We start from the raw sequence: 12,334 nt of genomic DNA on the forward strand, positions 1-12,334 counted from the left end.
AAATTGTTGGAAGAAATGCCAAAGCTAGAAGTCAAAGGCCATTGGGCTGCAATAAGCTGTAAGTGCTCTATAGTCTCATCCTGTGTTGTGTGTCATAGTCTTACTGGGGGGCTTTTGTTTCATGCATTTCCAATCTCCACCCCAAATCTTGTATACATAGCTTGTCTGAGCTAAAACATGGCCAGCCTCGACAATCCATGCGTGGAGGTTAAAAAAGCTCACTTGTGCCCATTTGATGTCTTTTGGGTGGGAAATGATTATCCATTCCCACCTACGCTCAGAATCAAACTGTATCTGTTCCCATTCTGAGACTCATTGACTGTGCCCTCAGCTTTTTCTTCAAACAGCTGCATTGCAGGAGATAAGTGCTGTGGAGTAAAAATGTGAGGGAGGATTTTGCAAACCAGTTGTTTAGCATCCATAGCTGCAATGCTTAGGTTAGGTGCAAACAATGTGTCTTCAGACATCAAAGGCACAACTGCTATGCTTTGATCCATTTGTTTACCTACAATATGCAGCAACTAACTTAAGTGTGTTGCGTTTTCAATAGGCCAATGATCCAAAATCCTTTACTGTAAAATTTCTCATTTCAAAACGCATGCAGAAAACATCCTGTCCTTCCTTTATCTTAAGTGGAACAGTATGACAGCAGAAACAACTTAATTAATAATTGCTCTATTTATATGCTCTGTTCCTGTGGCTCAGTGGTAGAGCATTGTGTTGGCAGTGCAAATGGTTGTTTGTTCTATTCCCAAGGAAGACACATAATGATAAAAAATGCACTGAATGCACTGTAAATTGCTTTGGATAAAAAGTTAAAAATGCTTTCTGCATCATATTAAGAATCTTTGTAAGGACTATTCAGTGTAGACACCAGGCTTGCATTTGTTTTTTCTTTCTATTATTATGACTTAATTAACCAATATAATTAAAGTAACCAATAATGTGAATACTGTGCATTTACTTTTGACACAAAGTTTCCTAAATACCATCCAAGTAAGCTAATGTCTATGCTTGGTATTAAATTGTGATACTACATAGTGGGTGGATTCAGAGTGACTTATGTTTGATATTGCATTATAATTTTATGTTATTTTTGGCCATTTTGTCTTGAATTATTAATATTGTATGACCAAGGCTACTATGACAGAAATTCTGAAAGTAGAAATTACTTATTTTCAACCCATTATGCTTCCCTCCGTTTTGTGTGAACAGAAGGGAATGCTGCAACCCCCCCCCCAACCCCCCGCCAAATTGTAGCATTCATTATTTTTCATTACAATAACTGGGATCTGCATCATGTGGCAAGATTTGGAAATTGCCCATTCATTCCTTAAACAAATTGAAAAGTGTAATTTTTGGTTATGTAAAGATGATGATTTAATGTAATCTGAAAAGAGATTTAGTAAATAGTACTGGTTTAGTAACTTATTTTTTCACTTTTAGGTTTATGTGTTCCAGAAGTAGCTTGTTGACCTATGTTTTCATTTGATTTCTATAACATTTTTACTCCTATAGCAAGCCTCCCTACTGCTTCACTGTGGTGGACTACAGTAGAGATTGTGTTTTCAGTCAGTTCTGTGAAAAGAGGGCAGAGCTCTCTAAGAGTACATCGTCAGCAGAGAGGCAGGGAAAAGACAGAACAAAAGTTTTAGGTGTTCAGGTGAGTCCTTCAGATCCTCCAGGTGTATCGACTAAATAATCTGCACCTTTCTTTTCTCCGGCGCCTCTTTGATCATATGTCAGAAGCACTAAAGCTCTCACGATTACCCCTAGTTTCTGGCACTTTCATGTGTCTGGAGTTGATGCATCTGCTGTTGTCCGTGCTAAGAATTGCAGCCCTTTCACTGGGTTGCTGTACTACGCTGTCCCACATGCACTCCATTGAAGGAGAAGTAAGAACAGTAGAGAAAAGAGAGGGAAAGTTAACCCAAAAATGACTGTGATCATTTACTAACCCTAATGTTATTCCAAAACTGTTAAACATTCTTGATTCTGTGGAACATAAAAGAAGATGTTGAGCATAATGTTCATGCTTCTCTTTTTCCTAAAGTTATACAGAGGATGTAGTTGTATATGTGCATAAAATAAGTCTTTATGACTCATACACTGTTTTCATACACTGTATTCAGGTCTTAAAAGCCACGCAAGCTTTGTGTGAGGAACAGACTGAGTGTAAGTCTTCTTTTCCACAATAGCTCTGTAATCCTATTTAACAATACACATATTTAAACTTGCCACATCACATGCCAAGTTACAAATTAAACTTACATTTTTATGTTATGAATATAGAGTTATGCATACAGTAGGATCTCTATCTGTCCATATAAAAACTAACAGTGAGGAAAAAGAAGAGAAACAAAAAGCAGTGTATTATACAGTGTATAAATTACAAAGGAAAAACAATGAAATAAAATGGAGAGCAAATGGAGATTTATATTAGTGTTTTACTGTAATTTTTCTCCTGACAAATAGACTCCAGTAATCATGCATGTGCATATTTGAGTTTCTGAGAAAATCTCAACAGTCACAAATTATGCTCAGATTTGCAGGGATATCAGTCTGCTATCAAAAGTCTACAGTTGTAATATAATCTTTTCCTTAAATCTCAAACCTTACTCAAATATCATCAAAGACCAAAATACTGTATGTGAGCTCTAGTGTGCGTAATTTAATAGTTATATACTCTTAATGGTCGTCAGCAGCCTCAACTGATTTGTATTTCTCCTAAGGAATATTATAGACATCTGAGACTGAATTTGGGAGTTGATGTTTTTTTTTTTTTTAAAGAAATATCTTATGCTCATCAAGGCTGCATTTATTTAGCCAAACATACAGTAAAACAGTATTACTGGGAAATGGTATTACAATTAAAAAGAATTGATGGCAAAGCTGAATTTTCAGCCAGTAATATAAAATGCTAATTTACTGCTCAAGAAACATTTCTTTCAATGTTAAAAACAATTAAAACTGCTTAATATATTTGTGGAACCCATGATACATTTTTTTTAAGATTCTTTGATGAATAGAAATAATTTCTAACATTTGAATTGTTGTCTTTAATGTCGCATTTGTTCAGTTTAATGTATCCTTGCTAAATAAAAATATTCATTTAATTATTTTAAAAAACCTTACTAAACATTTTTATCAAACAGTTAAACACAATTAAAGTGTAGAGTGAAAGCTGAGCTAAAAAGACATGTCTTAAGAATCGATCAGTAGTTGCTGTAGCAGCCAGGATCACTATTATTGATCATACTTGGTACTAGGAATTTCAGACTAAGTCCTAATCTTAGGTATTAAACTATAGTGGGGAACTAATTCTAGACCATTTGGGCTAAATGATACTTCAGATGCTGCAGCTTGTTGAGGAGAGGTGTGCTATTAACTTTCTACACGACCAGACTTACGATTATCACCTGCTGAGATGAAATATCCCATAGACTTATCTAAATAAATACATACATATACATATTCCAGCATTCTGTAAGTTATGTAAAAAGTAGTACGACTGGGGAAATTCGTATCAAACAGCCACACAATCAGCACCAAAATGGCAAATTTGAATGGGTTCTGTTGATTGATTTGGAGATCCTTTTCACACTGAGGACAACTGAGTGACTCATGCAACTATTACAAAAAGCTGAAATGCTAACTGATGCTTCAGAAGGACATGTGATGCATTCAGAGGCTGTTGGTGAAAACGTTTTGAATTTGAAGATCAGGGTAAATTGAATTTATTTTGTCTTCTAGGAAACATGTACTGTAAGTGTTTTCTGTAGCTTCTGAAGGGCCGTACTAAATGGATCTCAAAAACATGTCATGGTTGGAAAGGGTTCAAATACTGTTAAAATGCTGGAAAACTAACGAATATGTGTGACCTGAAGAATTTTTCTGAAGAACAGTGGGCAGCTGTTCAGGACAAGCATGGAACTCATGGAAAACTAGAATAAAACAAAACAAACAAACAAAAAAACTCTGTAAATCATCCAACACAGTATTAATTATAATGAATGGGATCATTTTTATTACTTCAGATATTGTTTTCACTTGTGGATTATATGTAAACTTATTTAATGCGAAATATGTTTTTTGTGTCAGTAATAAATAAAAAATGACATGCATTTTGTTAGATCACTCTTTTTTTTTGTAAAATAAGTCACATTTGCGTATGCAAACTTTTGACAGTATATAAACTGACCATTTAACATTATGTAATTTCTAGTGACCAGGCAGAAAATAAATGAAATGTCATCCAACAGACTATTATTCAAACTTGATAAATACACTCAAAAGAGGTACAGTACACTTGCTTTTTGGTACCGAATGAAAGATGATTAAAAAACTTTGTCTCCACTTTCAGTGAATATATTGTATAAGGTGGGGTAAGTGAACCAATGATCATATAACAAGAGGGGCAGGGTTAAGACAATAGAAGGGGAACACATGGCACAAACAAATGAACAAAACAAAGCCATGTGCCCACATGAAACAACACAAGAACAGGTGCCAAATGAGAGCTCTCACTGTCCAAGACAAGAGCACAGTGAGGGACTGAACACTCAACCTCTGCGCCCTTAAGGAAGGACAAATCACGGAGCATGAAAACCTGAACCCCATCACTGAACCAAAATCAAATTAGACACAAGGTCTGGGATCCAAACACCATCCTCCGCACATGTAACATCACATGGACGAGAGTGCAGAGCCAGAGCACACTCACACAAAAACAAGATGATGCATGAGAGTCTCAGGGTTCTGTCACCACACTAAAAACAAACCCGAAGTGACAGAACCCTGACACTCTTGACTTCACAGTCATTATTATTAGATATGTTCAGAAGGTATTGGATGAACAACAACAATTGACTTAAAACAACCAAGACTTCTTGTGAAGCACCTTTACCAAAAATTGTTAAGACATACCGTTAAAAAGTTTTGTCTAATATTTTTTTAAGTTTTTGAAAGACATCACTTATGATCACCAAGGTTGCATTTGTTTGAACAAAAATACAATAATATTGTGAAGTATTATTACAGTTTAAAACAACTGTGTGGCAATCAGAGAGGGGCTGAGAGCTGTGGAAACAGAGCGAGGCTGGTGGCACGAGTACTAATGAGTATGTGCTTTGTGCATCCATATGTGCTTTGATTCCAAAATATTTTCAGAGTAAAACAACCTTATACATATTCTTGATATTAATGAGAGAAGACATCAGTATCCTTTGATAGTGTTTTGACATGTGACATCCCTTTTAATTCAGTTCATTGGTCTGGAAATGCTTTATGGCCATTATCCACAGAGATTTGTCATGGTAGTGAGCTAATAGCTTCTTTAAAGTGCAGCTGTCCAACTACAGCCAGTCAGCTGACGGTAGTGAAAGGCTGTCATTTAGTCACACTTCTACTGTCCTGAAGAGTTTCTGTTTTCTGAGTTTCTGAAGAGTTTCCTGAAGAGTTTCTTTGAAACTAACGGTGTGTCATTTTTAAAATAAGCTAATGACCTAATTATTCTAGAAGAGGATTCATGACAATGAGTACTTCTGCAGAATATAACAGAGTGGAATAAAGTTGACAGTTCACATTTTCTTTCTTCTTTGAAACACAAAAGAATATATTTTTTTTTCTATACAATCAAAGTCAGTGGGGTCCAATTCTGCTTTGACTTTCAAAAGGTGAACTTTACTTTCATATTTTTTTTAAGTTCCACAGAAGAAACAAGGTCATACAGGTTTAGATTAATTTAGATTGTGAGTGAACAGATTTTAATTTTTTGTTGTTTAGATATCCCTTTAATTTAAATGTATACTTTAATGTATCACTAAATCTGCACTTTTATGCCCGATTATATGTCATGCACTGATGCAGTGTTTAAAAAAATATTAGCACATTAGAGAGTATTTTTTTATTTATTTAAAGAACCCCATGTGATTGTACTGATTGTACTAAATCAGCAAACCAAACCAAAGCATCTTGGTTTGTTTTGCTCTAATGTCAGTCTCAACTGAAGCATTTTTGTTGTTTTTAAACACTCTGCTTGATATTTCTACTTAAGCTATATTTCATTGAAACTACCATGCTGGCATATGAGTGTTCATTTTTCTGCTCTGCTTTTCATTTTCAGATGGGTTGTAAAGTGACCGTCTTGCTGTTTATCTATTTCCTGGCTACAAACTACTACTGGATCCTGGTAGAGGGCTTGTACCTGCACAGTCTCATCTTCATGGCCTTCTTGTCTGATTCAAAGTACCTGTGGGGCTTCACTTTGATCGGGTGGGGTGAGTATGTCATGGTAGTGTTTTTCTTGGAAAAGGCAATTTATAAATATTCTCGCTTCTGGTGGGTTTGTAAAATCTCCTGGGAAATGAAATGCTTCTGCTGGTGGTTTTGTTCGGCCCAGGTATCTGGTTTTGTTCATGGACCGCTGCATGACATGTAATTGTACTCTCATCAAAGAACAAGGCCAGTCTTTTATTTTTTGTATTATTTTCAAATGTATAAACATTTTTGGCCTATAGCTGGCTGCTGTTGTATAGTGGCTATTGTGAGCATGCGTGTGGCTCAGAGTAAACCAGTTTTGTATTGTTGTCTTCTTTACAGCTATAAAACCAGCAAACAACATTCTCTTCTTTAATGAACTTATACAGGAATTAGAATCATCATTGAGAAGATACATCTTATGATTCTTGTTTTAAATAAGTTTGAGAAGATTTTTTTTTGTTACACTGAATCACATGAGATCTCATTCCATCATTCCTAATTTCCTTTACCTTTACCACAGTGACTAATCTTATTAAAAAGACAGAAGAACAGTTTTAACTGCTGACAGTAGAACCAGTCTCTAGACTGAGTTCATTATGTCGGTCAAAGCAGCAAAGTAAATTCAACAGGAATATTCTGCAGCTGTGAATGCATTGTTTATCCAGGGATGCAATGCTACTTTCTTTCTTTTGCTCAATATAATAAACATTCAGTTCCCCCCTCAGAAATGGCTCCCTTTTGAATATATATATTTATTCCTTTGAGAAATGTCTACATGGAACCCAATCAGCTATTATTTATAGCGAGTGGTATTCATACCCTTCCCTCCACTCCCACGCTGAGACACAGCACAACCATAGCTCACTGCAGTTTGTTTTGAGAGGTTGCTTCCTTTTCAAGTGGTTTCTAGTTGAAGTGTTCTTTATTTATTTGTCATTCCTGTTTGATGTGTTCCTACCGGAAGGGCAGAGATAGAAGCACCTTTGATATGCAGATTCCCTGTTATAGGAGCGGCTGCTCACTACATTCTGGTGAATGTGTTCGGCATGGCTTATTAATGACCTACGAGTTAAATCTGTGAAAGGATTACACAATAATGTCACGTTTATTGGGTTAATATAGTCATAATGAGGCAAAATCATCTGTGTCCAGAGGATTGAGTGATTCATGCTGTGAATTTGAAAGTAATTTTTTCATTACTTTTCAGTGCTTAAAATAAGGGCACAATATGGATGTGTTACATAAATGATTCATATTTATTTGATGGAGCCATTGCTGAGAAAAGGGAACTGAACCATCCTGTGTGATGCAGTAATCATTGTGGCAAATGACAGTTTTAGTCTTAAAATTATGAGGTATTCAGCCAAATAAGGGCAAATAGTTCACTCAAATGTCTATCAATGACTTACCAACATTCATGTTTTTCTAAACCTGTGTGAATTTATTTTTATTTTCCAATTCATTTCTAATTTTGCTTTCATTCACTCATTATCATTTGCTCCACCAGCCTCACTCTGCACAGTTCTCGGCCCCTCCACACTCGTCACACACACTGGTTTGAGCTTGAAATGCCAAAATCAACCAATAAGAACAATACACATAACAAGGCAACACATTTCATGATTGCATAAGGGCAAGGGGAAAACATGGCTGGAACCATAACTATGAAAAAGACTAAATATAACAAACCAAAACATGAACATAAACCAAAAACCAGCTGTGTCAACCTTTAAGAATTGATTCAATAGACAGATGAAAGTACAAATGCTTTGACAGTTGAAAATACAATTGAGACTGAGAGTATAGGTGAGAATAACTTCTGACATACTTTTTTTGTGATCTACAGGAAAATGTCCTAATGATAAAACTGTAAGTAGATTGTCATGCTAGCAGATCCATAAAAGCGTGTGTGCCTGTTAAAGCACATGAAATGAGCTCCATTCCATCAGTGGTATCATGAAGAGAATGTAGTATGAGTCAAGGCACACAGTATTTCAGCAAGATAATCCCGGGCTCCCACAGTTACCCCATCATCGCCATGTGAACTGCTGTCTGAGAGGAGGGCACCCTCAGATCCAGGCAGTTTTGTTTCTTGATATGCATGATGTGATCTTGGTTTTTCTTAGTGGCTGAGCCACTCAAGATTAAATATGCATGATAAAATAAGTTAATATTAAATTGTGTTGAATAGTACCATCATTAGGGGTTATCCAAAAGCAGAGAAATACTTCAAATTTGAATTTTAGCATTTTTATGGTTTGCAGCCTAATATGTGCCTTCAAATCTATCAAACTATTCAATTATATAATACATGCATATTACTGACAGTAGTCCTGTAGTCACCTGTAGATTTGAACTTCATTCTATTTGTAATGAATTAAAGAAGGGTATATGGATGCTTTATATTAAAAGACAGAAAGTGGTTTTATATGAATGGGTGATTGTGAATTGAAGGCAAACTATTCAAAGTAAAAAAAAAAAAAAAAATAAAGTTTCAACTGTACCAGACAGAACAGTTGCTTTCTTTCCAGTTTGGTGTGAAAACACTCCATTGGCAATAAGTAAACAAGCTGTATTTTATGGAGATTATGCTGCAGGATATCCATCTATGAGTGCAATTCTCAGCAGGTGCTCTTGAACCCCTGGGGGAATGTTGAAGGTTTAATAATGCTTCAGTGGCACGAACAAAAGCTAACATCATGTAAATGGATGTTAAAATGTTTTAGGACATTTTATGGAGGATAAAATGTCCTAAAACATTTAAACATCCATTTGCATGATGTTAGCTTTTGTTCATGCCATTTATTGTGGTTTACGGGAATGCATACTAAATTAGGAAATAAAATTGCAGTGCATTCTTGTTAGAACAGTCCACGTAATATTAAGGAATGTAATGTCATTAAAGTTTGGGTTCCCTGATTACATTACAAATTTAGTTGACTTTCTTTAGATGTATATTTGCAACATCATCACCTGCAGCATATTTGTCTTCAGATTTTATATAATTTAACTGTTCATTGAAATATACTTTTTCTACTTTGTTTCATTTCAGGTGTTCCCGCTCTTTTTGTTGCAGCATGGGCAGTTGTCAGGGCAACGCTGGCAGATGCAAGGTGATTGCATGTTTTCATCCTCAAAAACTTGACCTCATATCTCAATCACCTTTGTAGTGAAGTGCTTGAAGTGCCACCTTTCAAACAAACAGCCATGGTTGGTTGCAAAGTAGACTGAAAAAGTTTAATGCCAGTGGAAAATACTGTATCAGTATTTTAAAAAAAATATATATATTTTTTTTTTACCGTTTTCTTTTTGCTAGCTTTGAATTAGCCAAATAAAAAGTGCAATGGTCACAGTATTGTTTCATTCTCAACAAAAATAATGAATATATCATAAATATTTGCACTTCCCTATAGTTCAAGTTCAAGAAAATGTTTGTGTTTTTATACTAAAACAGCATTGCAGTGTTATCACCAGATCATCTTAAAGGGGGGGGTGAAATGCTCGTTTTCACTCAATATCATGTTAATCTTGAGTACCTATAGAGTAGTACTGCATCCTTCATAACTCCAAAAAGTATTTAGTTTTATTATATTCATAAGAGAAAGATAGTCTGTACCGATTTTTCCCGGAAAAACACGAGCGCCTAGAGGCGTGACGTGTGGGCGGAGCTAAATAATCACTAGCGCCAGTTGCTTTGAGAGCGTTTGGAAGCTGTGACAGCTGTGAAGGCTGAAACTGAACGAGAGCAGCAGCAGCAAGGACTCGCTCCGAGTGGGGCTCGAACCCGGGTCTCAGATGGGAGGCGGACGCACTAACAAGGAGGCAGAGAAATTTGAAGCAGTTTTACTCACCGCCTGTGGTTCCAACACACAATCGTGACCCTTTTTCGTTGGGATTGCATCATCCTTAAGAAATAAACGATACGCAAATCCGTCGTCAAACTGGGCTTTGTTTGTAAAACAAGCATTTTAGAAATGCAGGGAACAAACACAAACACTTGCACAACTCCGTTGATGCTCTGTAAAAATAAACTCCATCCACTGATACCTTAATGCTGTTTTTTCTTTAGTAATCTGTGCAGGGTTGTCTTGCCCTGGCAACCAAAAACACTCTCCTTTTTTGTGACATTTCGCGACGCTCTCGCTCTGATCAGTGATTGTCTGTGCACAGCCTCTCTCAGTGCTCTGCTATACGGGAGCGCGCACTCTTCCAGCAGACGTGCCCTTAGGACCCATATAAGGAAATTCCGCTCCATCTAACGTCACACAGAGCCATACTCGAAAAAAACTTTCCGAAACTTGTGACAAACCGGAAGGAGTATTTTTGGAACAGAAATACTCCTTCAAACGTACAACTTAATTTTTGAAACTTTGTCCATGTTTATCATGGGAATCCAACTCTTTAACAGTGTAAAAAACTCAGTATGCATGAAATAGCATTTCACCCCCCCCTTTAATGAAGTAGTGTTTTCATGTACACTGATGTAGGACCATGCCTAAGGCTTTATCTTTTCTCTGTTTTATTTTCAAACACTTGATGAATGTCATTGTCTTACTCCCCTCGAGAGCACGAGTAGTATTCTTGCAGCTTACAGGCTGTTAGTGATGTTACAAAAGCAAATGTCTTCAAGCCATATCTTGCTGCTTCTCTGGGGAGAACATAAACATAAGGCTTTGTTCTAGCTGTAGTCTGTCTTTGTTTTTACTGGTGTTGTTATGGTGGCCTAGTTAGCTTATCACAAACTGTATCTTTTATCTTTTGTGCATCTTAAAAAAATATGAAACAAAGAAAAAAGCCACACAGCATAATATGATTTAAGGGGCATCATACGGTATCTACAGGTATCATGAAATCAGTGAATCTTTTGAAATATTAGGAGATATCACAAATTCGTTGACCTTTTGTAAAACGTTTTAGAACTGAAAACTTAATCTGTGACGTGCTCAGAAATTAGGGAACCAGTTAATACTGTTATTTTTAAATGGCACAAAAACTTATAAAGAACAAGGAAAACAAGAGATCTTATATAAAAGGAAACGGGTTAACAAGACTAATTAACTAGACGTACATGGAAATAAGAATTCTCAGTTAATACATAATACTTCTAAAACCATGTCAGCAAAAAAAAAAAAAAAAAAAAACAGTCTTGTAGATTGTATTTAATGTTATTTGTGTGCAAGTCCATACTTTTAAATACATTTCCTAAAACTTTCAAATTAAATTTATGCAAGAGTTCACTCCATTCACATACTGTGTTCCAGTCTGTGTTTTAGTTGACTTCGTATGGAACTATTTTACAGAGTGAAAATAAAGTAGTTTTTTTTAATACCGTAAACCAAATTATTAGACTAGAATCTAACTGTTGAGTAATCTGTAATTGCTGCCCTTATTTTTCACATGTACTTTATTGAATGTTATAAATTATAAATCATAAATGAACAAACATTTGAAGAACAAGTACTGTAAGTATTTTTAGTAATATAAATCATAATCTAAAATAAAATATAGTAAATCAACTTCCTTGTTAATAAAGATACAATTATATATATATATATATATATATATATATATATATATATATATATATATATATATATATATATATATATATATATATATATATATATATATATATATATATATATTGCGTCTAGCTGGTCTTCTATTCATTCAAAGTTAACTCTACCATGTATCTAGACATTTGTCAGTTATGAGTGATGGTGGGTTAATGGCTTTCTGCATGATCATAAGATGGTCCACTCTGAAAAGCAAATGTTAAGAAAGTTATAGGTATCTTCAAAATATTGTAGATTTTTAGAGGTTTCATTCTGACTCTAATTTAAAAAAACAAAAAAGTCCAGTCTGCCCATTAGGTCAGAAAACCAGGTCCAAGTGGGCCAGGAAGGTGCAACCAACAAAAACTGCCCCCTGTCCTCCCTGACCTTGCACAGGGTCTGCATGTCTGAGAGAGCATGTCTGCTGCATGACTGAGCTGCCCTGGAATTGTGTGAAGTGACTTGAGTCGTGCCTGTCTTCAGAGGAGGATATGGGAGACGAGATGCGATATGCTACT

At 35.6% G+C, this 12,334-nt stretch overlaps 1 protein-coding gene across 1 annotated transcript in view; it reads left to right on the forward strand.

Moving 5' to 3' along the window:
• Positions 1-12,334, forward strand: part of LOC113053212 (parathyroid hormone 2 receptor-like) — a 43,738-nt gene that overhangs the window by 17,530 nt on the left and 13,874 nt on the right. Inside the window, exons 7-8 of the mRNA XM_026218050.1 lie at positions 6,125-6,278; positions 9,314-9,374. Coding sequence (XP_026073835.1) covers positions 6,125-6,278; positions 9,314-9,374 — 215 coding nt within the window. The remainder of the gene's footprint in view (positions 1-6,124; positions 6,279-9,313; positions 9,375-12,334) is intronic.

The sequence above is a fragment of the Carassius auratus genome, chromosome 34, assembly GCF_003368295.1.
Source record: "Carassius auratus strain Wakin chromosome 34, ASM336829v1, whole genome shotgun sequence".
Lineage (NCBI taxonomy): Eukaryota > Metazoa > Chordata > Actinopteri > Cypriniformes > Cyprinidae > Carassius > Carassius auratus.